This window comes from Oncorhynchus kisutch, linkage group LG18, assembly GCF_002021735.2.
Source record: "Oncorhynchus kisutch isolate 150728-3 linkage group LG18, Okis_V2, whole genome shotgun sequence".
NCBI classification, from domain to species: domain Eukaryota; kingdom Metazoa; phylum Chordata; class Actinopteri; order Salmoniformes; family Salmonidae; genus Oncorhynchus; species Oncorhynchus kisutch.
The window spans coordinates 76757693-76785582 of record NC_034191.2 but is presented as its reverse complement, the minus strand read 5'-3'; the positions used below and the strand labels follow the sequence as shown (position 1 = coordinate 76785582).

Sequence of the window (27890 nt, the reverse complement as noted above, 5' to 3'; positions counted from 1 at the left end):
GGGTCATGTTGGTTCCAGACTCGATGCATCGGTACCGCTTGCCGTACGGCAGCAGAGAGAACAGACTATGACTGGAGTCTGAAAGAAATGTGGGTCTTCCTCTGACACCGCCTGGTATAAAGGTCCTGGATGGCAGGGAGCTCAGCCCCTGTGATGTACTGGGTCGTACGCAGTACCCTTTGTAACGCCTTGCGGTCAAATGTCATGCAGTTGCCATACCAAGTGGTGAAGTAGCCAGTCAAGATGCTCTCAATGGTGCACACAGGCAGACACACAATCCCAGTCCATCCAACTAGAGAAGTTGTACTTGGCTAATGACATCCAGGGATAATAGCAGTGGCTGCCATGGCCATTTAACTTTAACAACTTTCCCAAAAGTTTTGGCATCAGACTCCCAATATGAAGCATTGCCTTTATTCAACCAGGTTTGCTAAGAACACATTCTTTTTCGGAACAACGACCCGAGTGCCAGACCTGAAGGACCAGGTTCTGGAAATAACAGGCTGTTTCTTGGGTTGACTCATTGTCACGTTGCTCACTAGTCTTTCTGTTGTGCCATTGCTGAAGGATGTCTAAACCCTAACCAATGATATATTCTGAGGAATACAGTAGACTTGTGTTACCAAACAGCACAACAACATAAAGAGGCCATAATTAAGCTCAATTTACCCAATAGTAAATGTGCAGTAATGCGTGTTTGCTTGAAGCAATGCTGTGCATAAAAATAACCCTCCAAAATGTGGTTGAGTTGGAGGCTCTGAGTAGCCAATGAGGAGCCAACAGGAAGTACCACTACAGAGATGACTCTTCTAGAGACCATAATATATATCCACAAGATCATTGCTGCGGTAAATGGTTGTAGATCAAATCAAAATTCTCTAACAGGAGACACCTATTCATAAAACATAACTTCCTGGAAGCCACTGCAGTCTCCTCATTGGAGGATTAAAGAGAAAACTGTCCAGATACACAGGGTATACCAAACATTAGGAATACCTTTCTAATATTAAGTTGCGTTGCCCTCAGAACAGCCTCAATTCGTCGGGTCGTGGACTCTACAAGGTGTGGAAAGCGTTCCACATGGATGCTGGTTGACTCCAATGCTTCCCATAGTTGTGTCAAGTTGGCTGGATATCCTCTGGGTGGAGGACCATGCTTTATACAGGAAACTGTTGAGCGTGAAAAACCCAGCAGCGTTGCAGTTCTTGACAGACTGGTGCTCCTGGCACCTACTACTACACCCTGTTGAAAAGGTACTTACATTTTTTGTCTTGCCCATTCACCCTTTGAATGGCACACATACACAATCCATGTCTCAATTGTCTCAAGGCTTAAAAATCCCCTTCATCTACACTGATTGAAGTGGATTTAACAAGTGACATCAACAAGGGATCATAGCTTAAACCTGTTCAGTCTGTCATGGAAAGAGTTCTTAATGTTTTGTATACTGAGTGTATATGCCAACAAAGCAGAATCAGAATCAACTCTTTCGCACAGGCGTTTTCATGCATTATAATCCAAACAAACGATTCATATTTCCTGCAGGATTATGTTCATGTTGTGAGAACGGGTCAAATTAATTTATCCTCCATCTGTAGATGAGTGTGATTGAAGAGTAACGCGCTAGAGGAAGGCATGTCCTGTCTGTGTTGATGAATGACTGCAGGTGTGTGAGCGAGGCTCGTTCTGAACCTGACCTCTAGCAGGCACGCATGAGAAGACAATAGCCTGAGAGACAGAGAGGATGTGACATTTTCCAGAAATCCTGGTTGGAGGATTCCAGATTCCCTGCTCCTTCCCTCCTGATTACGGGAATCCTCCAACCAGGATTTCAGGAAAACCAGGGAATTATTGAAAATTCCTGGAATTTTGCAACCCTAAATCATGTGTGACAGCACATCAGCTAGTTGTGCACTAATGGGGAAGCCAAGCATCTCAGTCTCTATGGTAATAAATGGCCACACACAGTATTTATATCCACTAAGCTCCCCTCGGTGGCAGCTGTGCACATTAAGCTCCCTAGCACTCCCAACGTTAGTCAGCCTGACCGGCTCACGGTACGAGAGAAACAGAGTGGGAGACGAAGTATTTCCTTCAGCTCGTCTAACTACAACTCAAGCCCAATAAAGACAACAAAAATCCCCCCAAGTCCAGAAATCCACTTAAAATACCAAGTTTGGAAAGACGGAACAAGATTATAATAAATAAAAACGCACACTAACCTTCTACCAGTGCCTTCAGAAAATATTCCCAACCCTTCACTTTGTCCAAATGTTTTGTTACAAAGTCGGATTGTCATTTTTCGTCAACACAAAACACTAACGTCAAAGTACATTTTTAATATCATAAATAAAGACGAATGAAAAAAACTAATATCTTGATTAGATAAGTATTCAACCCCCCCCCCCCCCCCCCGAGCCAATACATGTTAGAATCACATTTGACATTAATTACAGCGGTCAGTCTTTCTGGGTAAATCTAAGAGCTTTGCACACCTGGATTGTACAATATTTGCACATTATTATTTAAAACAATTCTTCAAGGTCTGTCAAGTTGGTTGTTGATCATTACTAGACAGCCATTTTAAGTCTTAGATTTCAGTCAAAGCTGTAACTTGTCCATTCAGGAACATTCAATGTCGTCTTGGTAACCAACTCCAGTGTTTATTTGGCCTTGTATTTAAGGTTATTGTCCTGCTGAAAGGTGAATTTGTCTCTCGGTGTCTGTTGGAAAGCCGACTGAAACAGGACTTCCTCTAGGATTTTGCCTGTGCTTAGCTCAATTACGTTTATTTTCCATCCTAAATAACTTCCAAAATCCTTGCCGATGACAAACAAACCCATAACATGATGCAGCTACTACCATGCTTGGAAATATGAAGAGTGGTACTCAGTGATGTGTTGTGTTGAATTGGCCCCAAATATAACGCTTTGTATTCAGGACAAAAAGGTAATTTCTTTGCCACATTTTTGCAGTATTACTTCAGTGCCTTATTGCAAACAGGATGCACATTTTGGAATATTTGTATTCTGTACAGGCTTCCTTCTTTTCACTCTGTCATTTATGTCAGTATTGTGGAGTATCTGCAATGTTGTTGATCGTTCCTCAGTTATTTCCTATCACAGCCATTAAACTAACTGTTTTGAAGTCACCATTGGCCTCATGGTAAAATCCCTGAGTGGTTTCCTTCCTCTCCGGCAACTGAGTTAGGAAGGACACCTGTATCTTTGTAGTGACTGGGTGATACAGCATCCAATGTGTAATTAATAACTGCACCATGCTTAAGGGGATATTCAATGTCTGATATTATTTTTACCCATCTACCAATAGGTGCCCTTCTTTGGGAGGCATTGGAAAACCTCCCTGCTCTGTGGTTGAATCGGTGTTTGAAATTCACTGCTCGACTTGAGGAACCTTACAGTTAACTGTATGTGTGGGATACAGAGATGAGGTGGTAATTTAAAAATCATGTTAAACACTATTATTGCACACAGTCCATGCAACCTGTGACTTGTAAAGGACATTTTTACTCAGGATTACCATAACAAAAGAGTTGAATACCTATTGACTCAAGACATTTCGGCTTTTCATTTTTAATAAATTTTGTAAACATTTCTAAAAACATATTTCCATTGTGACATTATGGGGTATTGCGTGTAGATCAGTGACACAAAAATCTTTAATTTAATTCATTTTACATTTTAAACACAACAACATTTGGAATAAGTCAACGTCACAATGGAATTGTGTTTTTAGAAATGTTCTTTGTAGCGCAGGTGGTTTGAGCTTGAAACGCCAGGGTGTTTGTGGGTTCGATTCCCGGGATCACCCATACATTAAATGTATGCACACATGACTAAGTCGCTTTGGATAAAATAGACTGCTAAATATTATATATATATTAGTTCCGAGCTGTGCAGGATAACGAGGTAGCAGCCTGGCTCTGACTAAGAAATCCCAGGGTAGAGAGATAGAAGACTCTAGGGGGTTTGAAAACAAACCTCCAGGTGAGAGTCGCCAGGCACTTACCCCTCCGTCGCGACAGCGAGCCTTCTCCTTTCTCCATGCTAGAGTGAAGAGGGGCTGAGGCGGGGGTGGGGTGGGGGGAGGGGGGTTGAGGAGGGAGACGTCCCTGTAGTGCTGCTGCTGTTAGGGAGGTCCCAAGTGCAGAGGTCAAGGAGGAGAGGCCGGGAGCTGCTAGCGCTGTGTGGCTACAGTAGAGACGCAATGTCGCCCGAGCGAGGATCAGCTCTGTGTGTGTGTGTGTGTGTGTGAGTGAGACACTGGCCAAAGAAGATGGGAGCAGCCACACTTCACAGCCCCCCTCCCCTCCCAATCATCACCTAATCTCTCGCTCTCTCTCTCTCTCTCTCTCTCTCGCTCTCTCTCTATTCTCTCTCATGGGGTAGGAGCAGTGAGAGAGGGCGGGAGAAAGTGAGAGGAGAGAGGATGAGTGAGAGACACAAGTAGGAGGAGAGAGATGTACAGCTGATCCTCTACCTGTGAGCATCCAGCACTCCATTACATCCCAAGCCTCTGAACAGAGCGAATGTAGCTCTACATCAGAGGAAACACAAAGGATTTACAACACACACATACACTGCAGACTGTACAATACAATAATGTACAATACAGTGCAGTACAGACACTCTCCACAAAACACATTCTGTTCTGTCCTAAATGGATGCAACAGGGTGATCAAATTAAGATCCTACAGGTATATGTGCCCTTCTTTGCCAGGCATTGGAAAACCTCCCTAGTCTTTGTGATTGAATACTTACTGACAAGCCATTTCAGTTTAATTTATTTTTATTCATTTGCACAACTAATTTTTTTAAACATATTTTCACTTAGACATTATGGGGTATTGTGTTTAGGCTAGTGACAAAAAATGTAAATGTAATCCATTTTAAATTCAGGCTGTAAAAACAAAAATAGGGACAATGACAAGGGGTGTGAATACTTTCTGAAGGCACTGTTATAAAGTGATCTATAATGGACGTAACTCTGATGCATTATGGGATATCAGTTTAATTTCTTTGACATTCAGAGGCTGAGCTACAACGTTCTGTAGCTGAGACAACAAATATTTGACTTTGCTTAGGAAGTAATCTAATTATGTTACCATCAATTGATTAAGCGATTCACTTTCTGTACAAAAGAAGATGTTTATTAAACCCCAGCTTTTGGTGTTGAGTTAAGCCACAGAAGAAGTGTAGCCAGCAGCTAAAGCTGACATTTTTCTGCGTCGGTAGGGCTACTCTCCCTGGGGTGGAACAGTAGACCTACATTTAAAAAGGACCACGCTCAGATTCCTAATGATGTCTCAGATTGTATTATTTGCAAACAGGGACAGTTTCGTTGCAAACAAGACACACTGATTTGGCGATGGATAAATACGATAAGAAGCACACAGACCTCTCTCTCTCTCTGTCCATTCTTAGCCTGTACATTTCGGTAATTTGAGTGGTATTAAAAATAAACAAAAATTAAGATTCTGCTGAAATACAATGATAGATTCATGCAACGCTTTTACTATGAAGGAGATCTTTCAATCCGTACTGTTGTCCACGGTGGTCTGTGAACCCACAACCTTGTGACCTGCAGCCCTGTGCGCCATCAGAATTTCTGCGTAGCCATGCAACACTTACAGGACAAAGACATTTCAAAACTACCTTAGAGTTTCAGGTCTGTCCAAGAAGTGACGGTAAACTGGCAAGTTCTCTGCTATCCATTTTATGTTGAAATGATCAGCTTGGGTGTAGGGGAGGGTCACTTGTTTTATTTAAAGCGTTCAGGTGTGGGTTTAGGTCAAATATATTTTACTGAAAGGAGGGCCATCCATTTTAATTTCAGGAGGTCCGATTTTCTCCAAGTAAACCTTATTATAAATAACTTTCACTCTCTAAAAGGTCTTTTTCATCTGACAAGCACAATGGCAGTCAATGTGATGTAAGAGCCCAGAGCTCCTAGAAAGCGTTTTGACAAATCTGGTTTAAGATTTAGAATCAAAATGGGTGCTGCGATGACAACATGGTGGACTGACTTGCCAAGCTTTGTACCGATGTCCAGGTATAGAGAGAGAGAAAGCATGGTGACTGGAAAAATGCCCATGTCCACTGCCCATTCATTTATTTTACATTTTTATTTATTTCACCTTTATTTAACCAGGTAGGCCAGTTGAGAACAAGTTCTCATTTACAACTGCGACCTGGCCAAGATAAAGCAAAGCAGTTCGACATATACAACAACACAGAGTTACACATGGAGTAAAACAAACATACAGTCAATAATACAGTATAAACAAGTCTATATATGATGTGAGCAAATGAGGTGAGATAAGGGAGGTAAAGGCAATAAATAGGCCATGGTGGCGAAGTAATTACAATATAGCAATTAAACACTGGGATGGTAGAATGTGCAGAAGATGAAATGTGCAAGTAGTGATACTGGGGTGCAAAGGAGCAAGATAAATAAATACAGTATGGGGATGAGGTAGATGGATGGGCAATATACAGATGGACTATGTACAGGTGCAGTGATCTGTGACCTGCTCTGACAGCTGGTGCTTAAAGCTAGTGAGGGATGTAAGCGTCTCCAGCTTTAGTGATTTTTTGAAGTTTGTTCCAGTCATTGGCAGCAGAAAACTGGAAGGAAAGGCGGCCAAAGGAAGAATTGGCTTTGGGGGTGACCAGTGAGATATATTGTCTCCCTAAGACCATGTGAACTAGGGCAGTAAATCACTTAACCAGATTATCCAAATCCTGCCCCTTTTATAAAACACACCGCAGAACTCTGTCCTTTGGTAGGACAGGCAATGGCCTATGGTGGTCGCTGGTCAGAGACTAACACTAGTACTACGTCCCCGTATTGCCAATGCCATCCAGTCACTGGGATAGAAATGACAACATCTTAATGTCCTAGGGCTGTCCGGACAAAAAAATAAAATAATCATTGCCGACAATCAATTGGTCGAAATTTTGAAACTTATTTTTGAATACAATCAACTACATACACTACCGGTCAAAAGTTTTAGAACACCTACTCATTAGTTTATATGTCTTCACTATTATTCTACAATGCAGAAAATAGTAAATATAATGTAAAAACCCTTGAATGAGTAGGTGTTGTAAAACTTCTGATCGGTAGTGTATGCACTGAGCTTATCTGATGCTTTAAAAGCACACTATTTGATTAAATCATTAAGACACACAAATGACTCAGGAAAGAGCCCGATGGTAAACGCTGTGTAAAAAAAACAGAAAAATGATGGCGAGTGCCTGTGTGACTGGCGCACGCTGTCTCGCTCTCACCCCTACTGCAGTGATAAGGCTATATGGATGATTTATAAAGCCAGGCACATTTAACAGTTAGGCTATTGATTAGACTTAATTGAGTTGGTGTTTCCTCTCTCCTCAATATTCTTAGACAATTAGGCAAGTCAAGGGATGTTTAATCATCTCTGCTTCTGCCTAGTGGTTAGAGTGTAGAGGTGGCAGGTAGCCTAGTGGTTAGAGTGTAGAGTGTAGAGGTGGCAGGTAGCCTAGTGGTTCGAGTGTAGAGGTGGCAGGTAGCCTAGTGGTTCGAGTGTAGAGGTGGCAGGTAGCCTAGTGGTTAGAGCGTTGGATTTGTAACCGAAAGGTTTGCAAGCTCGAATCCACGAGCTGACAAGGTAAAAATCTGTCGTTCTGCCCCTGAACAAGGAAGGTAACCCACTGTTCCTAGGCCGTCATTGTTAATAAGAATTTGTTCTAAACTGACTTGCCTAGGTAAAGGTAAAATACATTCAAAAAAAAATAATCTTAATCCCAATATGCTGGTTAACTTTGCTATTATGCACATAGCAACATGGGCAAAATTGCCAATTCCACAGCACACTTATGTTTCAGAACCGCGGACAGCGACCGTATCCAACGCAGGAGAAAGCACATTTGTTATAAAATATATTTATTAGTGCTGCACCATGATTTTTACATGATATAACTGATAAGGGAATTTATAAAAGGTAATGACTAAACAATTCCACCCTGAAACATAATTATGACATTATGTAACAGATATAATGAATAATTAGACAAACTTAACTATTAGTAATCATTCGATTCTTTAACATGTATAATGAATTAAAATGGTAAACTTCAGTCTAATAAGGTTTGGTCGAGACAAGTAGAAATGTGTGTGTGACTAAGAAGATACCGAGAACAATTAAACTGTGTGTGACCTGACCTGTCTAGAACTCTGAGAAACTTACGATAGAACAGGGAGTCCTTTCAAGGTTCCTCTAATCTCGGGGGAATGGAACTGTTGTCTGGGTAGTGATAAACAGTGGTGAGAACTATGGAGAAGCATACAACCCACCTACTGTTCGTGTGTATGTATGTGTGTAGGCTATCTACTGTTTGTGTGGAGGTATGTGCGTAAGTAGGGAGTGAGTTATAAAATGGATGTCTTTGTATTGTGGACTTTAGAACGTTCTCGTGAATAAATTGTACAAACCTTTTGCATAAGCAGAGTCTTTGCCTAATTATTATTAAACCCAGGGTCTTACAAACCTCTGGGATTGGTCAAAGCTTATTGATAGTTAGTTATTATCAATGGGATTGAAAATTCTCGTGACAATATCCATATACAATTTCAGTATCACGTCTTAGAGTGATGGACTGTACCATCCTGTGGCCTCTAATGGATTAGACCATTGAGACAGGTAAGATTCAGACAAGTGTCTTGTGCACCATTAAAAAAAAAGTGACTGCTCGACTAAAGAAATCAACAACCTATCGACAAAAACAATCAACTAGTAAACTAAAAATGGGGTCAGCCGTTTACAATGAAGGCCTGGGAACAGGGGCAGAATGACAGATTTTTACATTGTCAGCTCGGTGATTCGATCAAGCAACCTTTCAGTTACTGGCCCAACGCTCTAACCACTAGGCTGCCTGCCGCCCCAAAATGTCCCCTCTAAAAGTGACCTTTGATAAACTAGCTACATTTTGTCATTGGAGCAAAGCTGAGGAGAGTTTGATTGCCAGCCTTAAGCATAGGTTGTGTTGCATTCTGATTCAAATTTACAGCCAAGTCCTAAGAGAGTCTAAAGAGGGATACAGTCCAGTCTCTAAACGGATACTATGGTGACTAGAGAGGATGGGAGCTAGGCTCACTGAGGCTCAGTCAGGTCTACGGTGACTAGAGGGGATGGGAGCTAGGCTCAGTCAGATCTACCGTGACTAGAGGGGATGGGAGCTAGGCTCACTGAGGCTCAATCAGGTTTGTTGTAGTCCGTGTAGCCATAAGCTTTTAAGACCTTCACGTAAACATCACCGTTGTCCATTAGGTAACAGGGTGGATGGGGGAGGTGGAGTGAGTGAGGTGAGAAAGGTGAGTGAGAGAGAGAAACAGCAACTTCTACTATAAAGTAGCTACATAGGCTACTGCATCATCCCACAACTCTTGTTCGTAAAGTTAACATGGTGATGCACCTGAATGGATCCTAGGCAGTAGGAGTTGTCTCAAGGTGGTTTTATTAGTCTGTCTGTTTTCATACCTCTCTGTCAGAGAGAGATTTTCATTTAACCAGAACACTTTCAACAGACTGTACCAATCACCACAAGTCAGGTAGAATAGAAAGCACTCCTCTTCTGATCAGCCACAATTCTGGTAAAGAGGAGAATGTCTATTGGTTTGTTTGGCCTAATGGTCCTCTCTTCTCTGCTCACATACAGTGCATTTGGAAATAATTCAGACCCCTTCACCTTTTCCACATTTACAGCCTTATTCTAGAATGGACTCAATATGTGTTTTTCCTCATTAACCTACACACAATACCACATTATTACAATGTTTGCAAAGTTATAAAAAAGCTGAAATATGACATTTACATAAGTATTCAGACCCTTTACTCAGTACTTTGTTGAAGCCCCTTTGGCAGCGATTACAGCCTCGAGACTTTTCGGGTATGACGCTACAAGCTTTCACTGTAGGTAACTCTGGCCCACACTGTTGCTATAGTTTCCTCTTAGAGAAGAACACATCGTACAGAACATTGCAGGATTTTATTTTAATATTTGTTAAATTAAAAATACTGTTTTATTAATGTCACAAGAGATGTTGATCGTTCGTCACACACTGTACTTACATATCTCACACACATTCACAGGAATAAAACGTTTTAAAAAAACCAATAATATGGTCCAACTTTACCAACATTCTTTTAAGTCATGGCTGACTAGGAAAACATAAGACAGAAAGGAATGGCTGCAACCTCAACTGACCTTTAAGGCTCTATTTGAACAAACCTAACGCACCGCAAAATCTAAGGGCTGGCGGTAGTGCTAAAGAGTCAGGTGTGTCAGAAATATTTGTGCTATTTTCACATCCAGATTTATGGGCGCAGTAGCTGGCAGTGGCACGGAAGGGCTGGGTTTTGATGAATAAACAGGTTGAAGGTGTGTCAACGCTCCACTGGCCAATCAGAATGTGCTCCATTGCTAAAATATGTGGTTGCTACAATTGCGTTGTCATCAACTCCAATTCGAATCTTAGTCCGTTAAAGCCTAGTTCATTAAATAGCCTGCCCCATATTTACTATGTGTTGAACATGTTTCCAGTCCCATTGTTCTAGTTGCATTGCTTCAATATTGAAATACGTTGGTAAACATAGGCTATAGCCACTGATATAGGGACTAGGCCGACTGTAAAATACAGTCAGGACATGGACATGCCAAACATAGTCAATAAGCAAGATTAAATTCACTAGGCTATTGATAAGGCCTAAAAAGACACTGTATAATTCAAATAAATTCTGAATAAAAATGAAACAACTTGTTTTAAATAGGCTAAACAAACTAAATAAAAACTTCAATGTCTAAATACAATTACAGGCAATTTAGACTATGGCGGGTTTTACGCACATCCAAACTTTGCACAGGAGTCCACTCTCCATTACACTCATATTAATTGAATATGATCTCTATGGTTATACTCTCTATGGTTCCAAATGTAATATTTTATAAACATCATGGAACCATCTTACAGACCATAGTTGCCCTTCTCCAGAAATAGCAGATGAAATTGCATTGCATCTGAGCCATGCACAATCTCAACAGAAACACACATTCTAAACTCAGTGAGTTGAATACTTCTAACAAGTTTGTTGTTTAATCAAAGTAAAACTTAAACATTTTTTTAAATTGTTTTAACATTTTGAAATAGTATTGGATCAGAAGCACGGATTCATAAATCTCATATCTCCTTCCATAAACAAAAGGCAATGTGTGCACACGGAGACCTAAGAGCGTTTCGGCAGGAGGCATGGATGTTTGTCCTAGCCATTGAAGATATTTAATAAAACTATTATATGGTAATCCTACAATAGGCCTAGTTTGAACAAACATGTAGCCAATCTAATTTTTATTGGCTTCAACATGAATATATATATATATGAATATATATATGAATATATATATATATGAATATATCTATCTATATCTATCTACACACATTGCATTCGTATTTTGAAAATGCACTGCATTTGAGAAATTAGGTCCAACAGATGGATGAATGAAAAACAATAAGCAGTCTATTGTTATAACTTGATGTTCCTAAACAGACTTCCCACAGTCACTAAAACCTTTCATTCAATGGGCATCGCACATAGGCCTAATGAGTCCACACGAGTTGCACGGACAAAAATAATATGGAATGTCTGTTGACTGTTTGGCTGCTCGTAATATTTTAATAAAGTATTGGTTTTAGGCTACCGTTTAGTAACAGTAACACTGATTACTGTTCGCCTCCTCCGGTAAAAATGTATGTCATAACCAAGCCCTTAGTAAGCAATGACTGAAAATGTGAAGAAACAAAAAAAAGGAAAACATTTCTGAAATGTTGCATTTGTGGTTCCTTAAACATACCAAAACAATCTCTGGTACAATCACAGTTATCACATGATAAAAAACACATTTTTTATTTCAATAGCTTATTTATAGATTTGACATGAACTCAGAGTGTTAAGGGAGGAATTGACACATAGCTACAGTACATCTTGTAAAAAGAGTAATTGACTGAAGGAGAAAGTCCAGGCTTCTCCAGAGGGTGTCACTGTTAGATAGGTTGGAGATGTTAACAAGCAACGTTTTTCACAAAAAACACACTTTTTAATTAGAGCTCCTCCTTTGCGTGATAGCGAGGAAAAGTATGATCGCACCATCTGTCACAAAACAATACTTTTTGGCCACAGTTGCCCACTCAATAAGAACAAAGTGCACTTCCTAACCGCAGTTGCCAAAGCTATGAACAGGGAATTGAACAGCTCAAGTAGGAACCAGGTGTTTTCCAGTTGCCCATTTACAAATGCCAGAACCCATGGTTATGTTTAGCAGCCAAACAATAAACGTAGGAAAACAAGCTGCAGGCTGACCACTTTAATAACGGACAGGGCAGGTAGCGTTCTCATGGCATCCGCAAAACCCAGGACGGAGTGAATCAGCTAATGTACCAGGACTCTAATGGATGCTCTTCTCTAAGATAATTGGTTTTGGGGTTATCACAGATGGGAAAGGGGATGCTCTTCACCAAGAGATACACTACATATACAAAAGTATGTGGACACGCCTTCAAATTAGTGGATTCCGCTATTTCAGCCATAGCCGTTGCTGACAGGTGTATAGAATCGAGCACACAGCCATGCAATCTCCATAGACAAACAATGGCAGCAGAATGGCCCGTACTGAAGAGTTCATTGATTTCAAAGTGGCACTGTCATAGGATGCCACCTTTCCAACAAGTCAGTTCGTCAAATTTTTCCCTGCTAGAGCTGCCCTGGTCAACTGTAAGTGCTGTTATTGTGAAGTGGAAAGGTCTACGAGCAACAACGGCTCAGACGGGAAGTGGTAGGCCACACAAGCTCACAGAACAGGATCGGCAAGGGCTAAAACGAACAGGGTCGGCAAGGGCTAAAACGGGCTAAAACGCGTAAAAACCACCTGTCCTCGGTTGCAACACGCACTACCAAGTTCCAAACTACCTCTGGAAGCAACGTCAACACAATAACTATTCGTCTATAAAATGGGTTTCCATGGCCGAGCAGCCGCACACAAGCCTGAGATCACCATGCACAATGCCAAGCGTTGGCTGGAATGGTGTACAGTTCACGGCCATTGGAATTGGTGGAAACGCGTTCTCAGGAGTGATGAATCACGCTTCACCATCTTACAATTCGATGGATGAATCTGGGTTTTGCGGATGCCATGAGAACGCTACCTGCCCCAATCATAGTGCCAACTGTGAAGTTTGGTGGAGGAGGAATAATGGTCTGGGGCTGTTTTCCATGGTAAGGGCCCCTTAGCTCCAGTGAAGAGAAATCTTAACGCTACAGCATACAATTACATTCTACACGATTCTGTGCTTCCAACTTTATGGCAAGTTAGGGGAAGACCCTTTCCTGTTTCAACATGACAATGCCCCCGTGCACAACGCAAGTTCCATACAGAAATGGTTTGTGAGATTGGTGTGGAAGAACTTGACTGGCCTATACAGAGCACTGACCTTAACCTCATCGAACACTTTCGTGATGAATTGGAACGCCGACTGTGAGCCAGGCCTAATCGCCCAACATCAGTGCCCGACCTCACTAAATGCTCATGGCTGAATGAAAGCAAATCCCCGCAGCGATGTTCCAACATCTAAGTGTAGGCTGTTACAGCAGCAAAGGGCGGACAAACTCCATCTTAATGTCCATGATTTTTGGAATGAGACGTTCGACGAGCAGGTGTCCACATACATTTGGTCTTTCAGTGTATGAACTGGGTAAACTAAGACAACAAGACTTGGATGTTAAAAGTAACCACCAGCTTTCATATGTTCTCATGTTCTGAGCAAGGAACTGAAACGTTAGCTTTCTTACATGGCACATATTGCACTTTTACTTTCTTCTCCAACACTTAGTTTTTTGCATTATTTAAACCAAATTTAACACATTTCATTATTTACTTGAGGCTAAATTGATTTTATTGATGTATTATATTAAGTTCAAATAAGTGTTCATTCAGTATTGTTGTAATTGTCATTATTACAAATAAATAAATAAAATAAATAAAAATTGACCGATTAAATCGGTATCGGCTTTTATGGTCCTCCAATAATCGGTATCGGCATAAAAAAAAAAAATCATAATCGGTCGACCTCTACCAAGAATACTAAGGAAACCTGCCTAAATGACTACCGACCAGTAGCACTCACGTCTGTAGCCATGAAGTGCTTTGAAAGGCTGGTCATCGGTCACAACACAATCACCCCAGAAACCCTAGACCTACTCCAAATTGCATACCACCAACAGATCCACAGATGATGCAATCTCTATTGCACTCCACACTGCCCTTAACCACCTGGACAAAGGGAACACCTATGTGAGAATGCTATTCATTGACTACAGCTCACCATTCAACACCAAAGCTCATCAATAAGCTAAGGACCCTGGGATTAAACACCTACCTCTGCAACTGGATCCTGGACTTCCTAACAGGATGCCCCAAGGTGGTAAGGGTAGGTAACAACACATCCGCCACGCTGATCCTCAGCATAGGGGCCCCTCAGGGGTGCGTGCTCAGCCCCCTCCTGTACTCCCTGTTCACTCATGACTGCATGGCCAAGCATGACTCCAACACCATCATTAAGTTTTCTGATGACACACCAGTGCCTGATCACCGACAACAACGAGACAGCCTATAGGGAGGTGGTCAGAGACCTGACCATGTGGTGCAAGGACACCAAACTCTCCCTCAACGTGATCAAGACAAAGGAGACGATTGTGGACTACAGAAAAAGGAGGAACAAGCACGCCCCAACTTTCATCGACGGGGCTGTAGAGGAGCAGGTTGAAAGCTTCAGGTTGCTTGGTCCACATCGCCAACAAACGAACATGGTCCAAGGCAACCAAGACAGCCGTGAAGCGGGCACAACAAAACCTATTCCCCCTCAGGAGACTGAAAAGACTTGGCATGGGTCCTCAGATTCTCAAAACGTTCCACAGCTGCACCATCAAGAGCATCCTGACTGGTTGCATCACTGCCCGGTATGGCAACTGCTCGGCCTCCGACCGCAAGGCACTACAGAGGGTAGTGCAAATGGCCCAGTACATCACTGGGGCCAAGCTTCCTGCCATCCAGGACCTCTATACCAGGCGGTGTCAGAGGAAGGCCCTAAAAATTGTCAAAGACTCCAGCCACCCGTGTCATAGATTGTGGTCTCTGCTACCGCACGGCAAGCGGTACCGGAGCGTCAAGTCAAGGTCCAAGAGGCTTCGAAACAGCTTCTACCCCCAAGCCATAAGACTCCTGCACATCTAGTCAAATGGCTACCCAGACTATTTGCATTACCCTCCTCTCTTCCTTCTCCTCTCCACACCACTGCCACTCTCTGTCGTCATCTATGCATTAATTAACTATACCTACATGTACAGTTCAAGTCTGAAGTTTTATACACCTTAGCAAAATACATTTAAACTCAGTTTTTCACAATTCTTGACATTTAATCATAGTTAAAAGTGCCTGTCTTAGGTCAGCTCAGATCACCACTTAATTTTAAGAATGTGAAATGTCAGAAAAATATTTGAGATAATGATTTATTTCAGCTTTTATTTCTTTCATCACATTCCCAGTGGGTCAGAAGTTTACATACACTCAATTAGTATTTGGTAGCATTGCCTTGCGTTGGGTAGCCTTTCACAAGCTTCCCACAATAAGTTGGGGGAATTTGGTGCATTCCTCCTGACAGAGCTGGTGTAACCGAGTCAGGTTTATAGGCCTCCTTGCTTGCACACGCTTTTTAACATCTGCCCACAAATTTTCTATAGGATTAAGGTCAGGGCTTTGTGATGGCCACTCCAATACCTTGATTTTGTTGTCCTTAAGCCATTTTGTCACAAATTTGGAAGTATGCTTCGGGTCATTGTCCATTTGGAATACCCATTTGTGACCAAGCTTTAACTTTCTGACTGATGTCATTTTCCTACCTCATGATGTCATCTATTTGTGAAGTCCACCAGTCCCTCCTGCAGCAAAGCACCCCCACAACATGACGCTGCCACCCCCGTGCTTCACGGTTGGGATGGTGTTCAGCTTACAAGCCTCCCCCTTTTTCCTCCAAACATAACGATGGTCATTATGGCCAAACAGTTCTATTTTTGTTTCATCGGACCAGAGGACATTTCTCCAAAAAGTACGATATTTGTCCCCATGTGCAGTTGCAAACCGTAGTCTGGCTTTTTATGGCGGTTTTGGAGCAGTTGCTTCTTCCTTGCTGAGCGCCTTTCAGGTTATGTCGATATGGGACTATTTTTACTGTGGATGTAGACACTTTTCTAACCTGTTTCCTCCAGCATCTTCACAGGGTCTTTTGCACTTTTTGCGCCAAAGTACATTCATCTCTAGGAGACAGAACGCGTCTCCTTCCTGACCGGTAAGACGGCTGCGTGGTCCCATGGTGTTTATACTTGTGTACTATTGTTTGTACAGATGAACGTGGTACCTTCAGGCGTTTGGAAATTGCTCCTAAGGATGAACCAGACTTGTGGAGGTCTCCAATATCTTTTGAGGTCTTGGCTGATTTCTTTTGATTTTCCCATGACGTCAAGCAAAGAGGCACTGAGTTTGAAGGTAGGCCTTGAAATACATCCACAGATACATAATTTGAGTCAATTGGAGGTGTAAATTAGCATATCAGAAGCTTCTAAAGCCATGACATCATTTTCTGGAATTTTCCAAGCTATTTAAAAGCACAGTCAACTTAGTGTATGTAAACTTCTGACCCACTGGAATTGTGATACTGTGAATTATAAGTGAAATAATCTGTCTGTAAACAATTGTTGGAAAATTACTTAGGACATCTACTTTGTGCATGACACAACTAACGTGCCAAAACTATAGTTTGTTAACAAGACATTTGTGGAGTGGTTGAAAAACAAGTTAATGACTCCAACCTAAGTGTTTGTAAACTTCCGACTTCAACTGTACATTCTACCTCAACCGGTGCCAACGCACATTGACTCTGTACCGGCACCCCCCTGTATATATTGTTATTTTCTACTGCTGCTCTTTAATGACTTGTTACCTTCATCTCTTATTCTTTTGAAACTGCACTGTTGGTTAGGGGCTCGTAAAGTAAACGTTTCACTGTAAGGTCCACACCTGAGATCAATTATAGACAGTTGTGTGCCTTTCCAAATCATCTCCAATCAATTGAATTTACCACAGGTGGACTCCAATCAAGTTGTAGAAACATCTCAAGGATGATTAATGGAAACAGGATGCACCTGAGCTCAATTTCGAGTCTCATAGCAACAGGTCTGAATACTTATGTAAATAAGGTATCTCTGCTTTCCATTTTTAATACATTTGGTTAAAAAAAATTGCTTTATCATTGTGGGGTATTGTGTGTAGATTGATGAGGGAAATCAATTCAATCCATTTCAGAATAATAACAAATATGGAAAAAGTAAAGGGGTCAGAAGACTTTCCTAAAGCACTGTAGGACAGACACTTAAAAACATTACTCCTTACAATACATTTCTTGTCTGTCTTTTTGCCAGTTATGTTTTATTCAATGCGTTTCTATGGGCTATAGTAGTAAAGGCCAAATTCAATATTTTATAGATGTTTTTTTTATACCTAAAAAAGGGGTCCTACATTTCTTTATAAAATAGCTAAATTATCCATGGTATGACCATCTTAAAACAATCCCATAGCTTAGTACACAGGGAATACAAATTACTGATGCATTCTGTTCATGTCTTAAGTCAAACATTGGCAAATAAATACTTTGTTACATTTAGTTGATTCGCTACGAAGGCATGTTTCTATATTGTTGAATTCTGCTGTAATGCCTAGATTCCATGAGGGGCCTAATTATCATATTATTGGTTCTACAACAACAGTTCTATGTAGGCCTTATAACAGTTCTATGTAGGCCTTATAACAGTTCTATGTAGGCCTTATAACAGTTCTATGTAGGCCTTATAACAGTTCTACGTAGGCCTTATAATAACACTTCTACGTAGGCCTTATAATAACACTTCTACGTAGGCCTTATAATAACACTTCTACGTAGGCCTTATAATAACACTTCTACGTAGGCTATTTGTGTGCCTTATGACATAATAATTCTATGTAGGCTGTATGTAGTAGGCCTTATGATATAACGGTTCTATGTAGGCCTTATGACAGAATAATTCTATGTAGGCTGTATGTAGTAGGCCTTATGACAGAGGGTTCAAGTGTTATCAAATATAGATGCTCTGTCAATGAAACAAAAGCTATTGTTGAATATTTTCTCCTCAGGGCAGGTTGGTACTGAGCCGTTGCCCGAGGAAATAGCATGAAACCATCTTGTGTTACGCAGTACTGTGCATGTGTGAGGGCTGAGGGGGAAACACGCAGGGTGCTTATCAGTGGTGCCACATTGAGGGTCAAGCACCCAGGAGAGGGGCTGTGTGGGGAGGGTTCATAGGGCTTGGAAACAGGACGTGTGATTGGAGGTGGTCAATGTAGCTCCGACTCGTCCCAGGCTCTCAACCAATCCGTTTAACCGATTTTATTTGACCAACTAGGCTTTTTACAAACATACCAGTGATACAGAGCCTGTCAATTAAATGAGTGTGAAAACACGAGTGCTGCTGGTGTGTGGGCGAAGGCTTGAGGGTGGGCTGCCATTACTCAGAGAACATAGATTCCCAGAGAGACTCTTCATTCACAACCAGCTCACACAACCGGCTTCCTGTGCAGAGCAAACGCTTCCCCTAAGGCAAAGGAGTGAAAGAGGCCATGCTCCTCTTTTGACATGTGACTCCCTCCGACTGTAAACATTCCCAATGAACACAGATTACACAATCCTCAGTCCAGGACAGGCGCTCAGAGGAACAACTCAGCTGAACCGTCTTCAGGAATTCCAGAGATGTGCGAGCGTGTTTAGAAAACACGTCGTGCTCCATGACTCCCAGTGGGCGTGGACTTGGAGACACAGTCGGTCTACACCGTCTGTGGAGTTGGGCTGTACTGCAACGGAACCTGCCTCAGAATACACCTAGGACCTGCTGTCGGAGCAAGCTGACCTCAGTACACAGTTCAGTAAAAACAACTAAGTGTTGAGCAACACCGCAGGGCAGAGGAGATATCATGCTGAACTCAGGGAGGTCAGGGTCAGTATGAGGCAGAAGTGATCGTAGTTCCTACATCCATGTTCCGCTTCCTTCACACGAGTTGTTGCAATATGCTCGTGAAGGCATTCTTTTAATCAGTCGATATACCATGGAATGGTAACGTACATAAGATCTACTGTACGTAATAAGATAACTACTGTATTGTTAGGATTTTCCAGGTTTACAACTAGAATAATCCATAAATGGAGCAGAATCTTATGATTCCTTCTGAATTCGTCTGGTAGTATCAAAAGATAACAACATTCAGGTAAAAAAAAAAAAAATCCTGGACAGGTTCTGCAGGTTTCAAATAGTAACCACTAGATTGTACAGACTGCTCACAGTCTATAATTTGCTTGAGTGTGCTAGTAGTGAAAATACACTGTGTACTACACAGGACTTCAGGCACATGGTTTACTACACAGGACTTTAGACACACGGTGTACGTATGAGAGCAAGAAGAAACGGGTTGGAATATGATCTAGAGTATGATCTAGAGTATGATCTAGAGCGCTATTTGATGCCATCTGCTTATTAACCGCTAACGATCACTGCGCAACTAGAAAAGCACGAGAGCTGGTAGAGTTAACGCCGCCGCCACCACCACTACTACTACTACTACTACTACCAGGCGGCAGTGTAGCCTAGTGGTTAGAGCGTTGGACTAGTAACCGGAAGGTTGCAAATTCAAACCCCCGAGCTGACAAGGTACAAATCTGTCGTTCTGCCCCTGAACAGGCAGTTAACCCACTGTTCCTAGGCAGTCATTGAAAATAAGAATTTGTTCTTAACTGACTCGCCTGGTTAAATAAAAGGTAAAAAACAAAAAAAACAACACCACTACCACAGCCTGGTTTGAAACAATACCGGGCCTGGAGAGGAAAAAAAACAGGAAACGCATGCCACGTCCCCAGTACAGTGACCACCTGGCCTGCAGAGACACACAGCAGCAAACTGAACACCTTGACTTAGCTTTATGTATCATTTGTCTGTTACAACATTTTCAACTGTGTCCATTATAGCCTATTCATGTCAAAGGTCATACATGGTAAAAAAAATTATAATAAAAAAATCAACCAGTTGCAACCTAACGTTCCATTCATCCAACTGCATTGTTTTTCCAAGTCCACTGAGCAAACAGGCCATCGGCACAGATTGACCAAAAGTAATGTGAATTCCAGTTGGACAAACAAAGGAAAAGCTCTGCTTCTCATTCAGAGAGCGCTAAATTCAGCTCAGCTCAAAATTCCGATTTAATTAAAGTTGTGTACTAAACCACAGGACACGGAAGGACAGTTTCGTCTAAAATCAGTTTTTGAAATGTCAACAACCATTTATTATTTTCAAAAAGTTACCTGTTTATAGAAATAGCTAAGTCTTTTCCAAGCAAAGGTTGAATGGAACTAGACCGGCTGTTTAGTTTGACTGGCTAGCGCAATATGCTAAAAGCACGATGACTTTAGCTTTGTAAACCTGTGAGTGAGATGCTTCAGTGCATACATCTGAAATGGTTTACTCCTACCCTGTTATTCAATGGGGTGTTTTTACGCTCAGGAATAATTTGACACAGATCTCAGGTTTTGTTTCGTTCCAGTTCAGGTTTAAATACTCCTAAAGACAGAGGGAAGGCAGAGGACAAATTATCTGCAGACACAGACAGACAGAGACAGACAGACAGAGACAGACAGACAGACCGAGACAGACAGACAGACCGAGACAGACAGACAGACCGAGACAGACAGACAGACCGAGACAGACAGACAGACCGAGACAGACAGACAGACAGACAGACAGACAGACAGACAGACCGACCGAGACAGACCGACCGAGACAGACAGACAGACAGACAGAGACAGACAGACAGACAGAGACAGACCGACCGACCGAGACAGACCGACCGACCGAGACAGACCGAGACAGACCGACCGACCGACAGAGACAGACAGACAGAGACAGACAGAGACAGACAGACAGAGACAGACAGAGACAGACAGACCGAGACAGACCGACCGACAGAGACAGACAGACAGAGACAGACCGACCGACCGACAGACAGAGACAGACAGAGAGACAGACAGACAGTGACAGACAGACAGAGACAGACAGACAGTGACAGACAGACAGTGACAGACAGACAGAGACAGACAGAGACCGACCGACCGACCGACCGAGACAGACCGACCGACCGAGACAGACCGACCGACCGAGACAGACCGACCGACCGAGACAGACCGACCGACCGACACAGTGACAGACATACATGAGGAGTTGCTTGCCTTCCCTCCAATATCTGCTGGGTCATTGATCACAAAAAGGTATTGGGGTAAAGACAATAGACACCTAAACAACTTTTTTTATTTAACCTTTATTTAATTAGGCAAGTCACTTAAGAACAAATTCTTATTTATAATGACGGCCTACACCGGCCAAACCCAGACGACGATGGGCCAATTGGGAGTCCCATAGGGAGGTGCACAATCACGGCCGGTTGTGATACAGCCTGGATTCGAACCAGGGTGTCTGTAGTGACACCTCTAGCACTGAGATGTAGTGCCTTAGACCGCTGCACCAGGTTTTCTTCTAACCAAAGTCTAGTATTGTTATTATGGGGAGTGATTCAGTATTATACAGGTACTACAAAGCAGGAACCAGACCGATTACAGATCACTCTGAGGAGGTGGAATCTCAACTCTCCCCACAGAGAACCAATAGGAAGCCAATAACATTGACCGCTATCCGACTCTCCCTTTCTTTCTGGCAGTCTCCAAGTAAACAAAGTCAATACATGGGTTTTAAACCCTACCCGACCCTCTGCACCACACAGATAGACCCCTGCCAGAGAGCTGATATAACCAGCCACCACTCTTCTTCCCAGTCTGTCAAATCTCACACAGTGGGCGGCCATAATTGCGCGCCGCTGTGGAACCCGTTTGTCCCTCGCCTTGTGAAACAGTGGAAAAACAAAAATAACAGCAACGGTTTGGCACAACAATGGGGGCTGTGTGGAGTCTGTTAGCACAGACTTGTGGGAAGACTCAGCTAATGACATTCCCATGTTAGGGCTTGTTATTCAGAATTGGCTCTGGTTCACGGGAGAATTGATGATGATGATTTGCAGTGGTAAACTGTATTGTAGTGTGTAGCAGCATGCTAACGGAACAGAAAGACACTGGCGTCTCAATTAGAGAAGATGTATCATGATGTCTCTGGATGCTAAGGCTAATTATTTCTGACAGTGTGACTGGAGAGACTGAGGGAAGGGAGCAATGAGATCAGGAAGTGTGGTAGCAAAACGGCAACAAAAAAAAGAGAAAAAGAGAGTGGGAGGAAGAGAGGAGTCGGGACAAAACAAACCAAAAAGCCTCGGAGGAAGTGGAAACACTTCTGTAACATGACCCTGTCTACTGTCTCCCATCTGTATTACCCGAGAAACAAAAACGAAAGGAAAAAGCTGCTTATCACAAAATGTAAAGCCAAAGCAGCCCTATAAAGCCCTGGCCATCATCTTTGTTAGGGTCAAGGAAGTGAGTTGCTTTGACCTTTCCATCACCAACCACCTCCGTCGTGATCAAACACCTGATCTGACAATACACCCCCACATCCCTTCACTATACACCTGATCTGACAACACACCTGATCTGACAACACACCTGATCTGACAACACACCTGATCTGACAACACACCACCACATCCCTTCACTATACACCTGATCTGACAGCACACCTGATCCGACAATACACCTGATCTGACAAAACACAGCAAAACCCAAAACGACAGAGTCACCTAATGACAAAACAAAATTACAGAGCCATGCCCAGTCACAACTTAGCAACAGCTACTCCAGCCCACAAGTCATGTCCTCATCTTCTTCGCAGGGCAGAGGGAGTAAGTTATGTGGAGAATGAAAGCCCCAGACTTTCTGCCTCTCACCTGGGAAGTGGGCAGCCTCGTCTTCCTCTCTGAAGACATTGTTGTCATCCACATCTTCATCCTCCTCCTCTTCCTCTTCTTCCCGGGACTTCCTGACATCCTTCACAGGAACCACTGTGAAGTTTGTAGGCATTTTCACACCATGTGCTTATCAGTGTTCTGCCAGTCCCTCGCTTATCTCTCCCTCGCTCCTTGTTCTGTTCTGTTTCTCTCCGTGTTCTGTGGTCTGCTTTCCTTCCCTGTACCTCCTTCCCTCTCTCGCTCTCTGTCCCTGTGTGCTCGTGCTCTGCCGTCGGTTCAAGGTTCTCAGTTTTCTCCCCTATCGCTTGGTTACCGTGGGCCCCATGTGACCAGCCCCCCTCTCCAAATAAGGAAGCACTGAACTGCCCCACCCCTTGCAGACTTGGCTTGACACACACTAACATCAGGTTGTGGTGTTTTTTACCCATTTCAGACATAAGACCTGTAAAATATATGTTTATATGAGCCCCTTTCAAACAGCCCCTTATTGATCACTTTCTTGCAGGTATAACCCTTTTACACATATCAGTGGGTAACTGACAAATTAGGAGAGGTGGAAGGTGTTGTTAAACCATGGGGGCTGTCTGCATTTCAAATTAGGAGAGGTGGAAGGTGTTGTTAAACCATGGGGGCTGTCTGCATTTCAAATTAGTATAAACAATGGAAGTGTTAATCAATTTAATGTTAATCAATGCATCTCCCAATTTATTGGCTTTCCAGTATCCTGATGACCTGTCCCCAGAACTTCCAATACAGTTAACCTCTTTGGGGCAGTATTTTGACGTCTGGATGAAAAGCGTGCCCAAAGTAAACTGCCTGTTACTCAAGCCCGAAAGCTAGCATATGCATATAATTGGTGGATTTGGAAAGAAAATACTCGAAAGTTTCTAAAAACTGTTAAAATAATGTCTGGGAATATAACAGAACTGATATGGCAGGCGAAAACCTGAGGACAACCCCCCCCCAAAAAGAAAATGTTGGCCTACCACTGTTTCCAATGGCTGTCATGTTTATTATGAGGCAAAAACCTCCAAAATTGCAGTTCCTAGGGCTTCCACTAGATGTCAACAGTCTTTAGAAAGAGTTTCAGGCTTTTTATTTCACCTTTATTTAACCAGGTAGGCTAGTTGAGAACAAGTTCTCATTTGCAACTGCGACCTGGCCAAGATAAAGCATAGCAGTGTGAGCATACAACAAAGAGTTACACATGGAGTAAACAATTAACAAGTCAATAACACAGTAGAAAACAAAGGGGGGGTCTATATACAATGTGTGCAAAAGGCATGAGGAGGTAGGCAAATAATTACAATTTTGCAGATTAACACTGGAGTGATAAATGATCAGATGGTCATGTACAGGTAGAGATATTGGTGTGCAGAAGAGCAGAAAAGTAAATAAATAAAAACAGTATGGGGATGAGGTAGGTGAAAAGGGTGGGCTATTTACCAATAGACTATGTACAGCTGCAGCGATCGGTTAGCTGCTCAGATAGCTGATGTTTGAAGTTGGTGAGGGAGATAAAAGTCTCCAACTTCAGCGATTTTTGCAATTCGTTCCAGTCACAGGCAGCAGAGTACTGGAACGAAAGGCGGCCAGTACTTGTTTTTGGAGTGGCTCCCATTTTGGCTGTAGTGTTTTCATGCGTGTGGAGGAGAGCGCGTTTTGTTATTTATCTCCGGTAAAGACAATAACGATTCTCCGTCTTAGACTATAAAATGTATCTATGTATTAGGGTACCTGAGATTTGATTATAAACGTTGTTTGGAGAAGTTTATTGGTAATGTTTGGGATTCATTTTGTATGCATTTTGAAGGAGGGAAACCGGTGGATTATTGAATGAAGCGTGCCAGCTAAACTGCGTTTTAGATATAAAGGCCTTTATCAAATAAAAGGACCATTTGTGATGTAGCTGGGACCTTTTGGAGTGCCGACAGAAGAAGACCTTCAAAAGGAAAGGCATTTATTATATCGCTATTTCTGACTTTCGTGGCGCACCTGCCTGGTGATATGGCAGGTGAAAACCTGCTAAAAATCCAACCAGGAAGTGGGACATCTGAGGTTTGTAGTTTTTCAAAGCTTGGCTTGCCGAATACACATTGAGATATGGATGAGGTTGCACTTCCTAGGGCTTCCACTGGATGTCAACCGTCTTTAGAAACTGGTTTGAGGATTCTACTATAAAGGAGGGGCTCATAAGAGCTCTTTGAGTCAGTGGTCTGGCAGAGAGCCTTGGTATCATGACAGAGTTACTTCTCGTTCCAGTGCTTTTCTGAAGACAAAGGAATTCTCCGGTTGGAACATTATTGATGTTTTATGTTGAAAACATCCTAAAGATTGATTCCATACATTGTTTGACATGTTTCTAAAGGACTGTACAGAACTTTGAGATTTTGTCTGGACGAAAAGCTAGTGCCTCATGAAGGTGGATTACTGGGCTGAACACGCTAACAATGAGTGGCTATTTGGACATAAATGATGGAACAAATCAGTCATTTATTGTCGAACTGGGATTCCTGGGAGTGCCTTCTGATGAAGATCAAAGGTAAGTGAATATTTATGGTGTTGTTTCTAACTTTGTTGATTCCAAAATGGTGGATATTCCTCTGGCTGTTTTGGGTTCTGAGCTCTGTTCTCAGATTATGCTTTTTCCGTAAAGTTTTTTTGAAATCTGACACAGCGGTTGGATTAACCTCTCTGCGCACCGAACCCGTTAGCGGGATTAAATTTGACAACATACGGTGATCGCTACATAAATAGTCATATTAAACATTCATGAAAATACAAGTGTCTCACATGGTTCGAAAGCCAAGAATCTTGCTAATCCAACTGCGTTGTCAGATTTTTAAAATAATTTATTGCGAAAGAATACGCTGCGATTATCTAAGCACAGACCCCCATATCAAACTATTTATTCAGCCAGCACTTGCATAACAAAATCACAGATTGCATTGAAATAAATAGTTTACCTTCGAAGATCTTGCTCTGGTTGCAATCCCAAGGCTCATTGTTACACAATGAATGGTCTTTTGTTCGGTTAAATCCATTTTTTAATCACCTAACACGAAACATTTTGTGAACGCTTATCTTGTTGAATTTCGTGTCATTTAATTTTTGACGTAACATCCAACGTACATCTCAACACAGCCAGCATGCTTCCTCCAATCAGTCTACATTAGAGGGAGCATCAAGGAGCTTGCTGTCTACAGCACCACTGCACCAAGCCCTGTCCCTTCTGCTCCTGCCACAAGTGTTCATCTGCCCAAATATATTTGTGCAGGCATGGATGTGCCTAAGGGCACAGCATGGAGGCATTGCTGTGTTGTTTGCAAGATGAAGTCTCCCATCACATGCACCACATGCTCAGTGACCCTCTGCTTTACATCAGAAAGACTGCTATGGCATCTGGCATCAGCAGCAGAATATTGTCTAGAGTTTTGACAAAGTTGGTGGGGTTATATGGCAAAGTGGGTGAGGGCTAGGGTCAGTATGTTATATCTGGAGTACTTTTCCTGTCTTATCCGGTGTCTTGTGTGAATATAAGTCTGCTTTCTCTTTCTCTCAGAGGACCTGAGCCCTTGGACCATGCTTCAGGACTACCTGCCATGATGACTCCTTGCTGTCCCCAGTCCACCTGGCTGTGCTGCTGCTCCAGTTTCAACTGTTCTGCCTGCGGCTATGGAACCCTAAACTGTTCATTTTTACTTGAGGTGCTGTCCTGTTGCACTCTCTACAACCACTGTGATCTCCACCCGGCACAGCCAGAAGAGGACTGGCCACCCCTCATAGCCTGGTTCCTCTCTAGGTTTTCGCCTTTCTAGGGAGTTTTTCCTAGCCACCGTGCTTCTACACCTGCATTGCTTGCTGTTGGGGGTTTTAGGCTGGGGCTATATAAATAGATTTGATAGAGGACTGAGCGTCTTCCAAATATTGAAAGTGTGTAAATAGTTACAAAATAACATGGGTAACATATACACACACACACACACACACACACACACACACACACACACACACACATACATACATACATACATACATACATACATACATACATACATACATACATACATACATACATACATACATACATACATACATACATACATACATACATACATACATACATACATACATACATACTACATACATACATACATACATACATACATACATACATACATACATACATACATACATACATACATACATACATACATACATACATACATACATACATACATACATACATACATACATACATACATACATACATACATACATACATACATACATACATACATACATACATACATACATACATACATACATACATACATACATACATACATACATACATACATACATACATACATACATACATACATACATACATACATACATACATACATACATACATACATACATACATACATACATACATACATACATACATACATACATACATACATACCTACATACATACATACATACATACATACATACATACATACATACATACATACATACATACATACATACATACATACATACATACATACATACATACATACATACATACATACATACATACATACATACATACATACATACATACATACATACATACATACATACATACATACATACATACATACATACATACATACATAACATACATACATACATACATACATACAATACATACATACATACATACATACATACATACATACATACATACATACATACATA

At 42.0% G+C, this 27890-nt stretch overlaps 1 protein-coding gene across 6 annotated transcripts in view; it reads right to left on the bottom strand.

Moving 5' to 3' along the window:
* Positions 1-27890, bottom strand: part of LOC109909613 (solute carrier family 12 member 7) — a 103363-nt gene that overhangs the window by 62364 nt on the left and 13109 nt on the right. For 2 of the 6 annotated variants that reach the window (XM_031796847.1, XM_031796850.1), the window contains exon 1: positions 23118-23412. The exons of the other annotated variants lie outside the window; for them this stretch is intronic. In XM_031796847.1, coding sequence (XP_031652707.1) covers positions 23118-23250 — 133 coding nt within the window. In that variant the 5' untranslated portion in view covers positions 23251-23412. Of the gene's footprint in view, positions 1-23117; positions 23413-27890 lie in introns of those variants that run through there. 6 annotated transcript variants of the gene reach the window in all.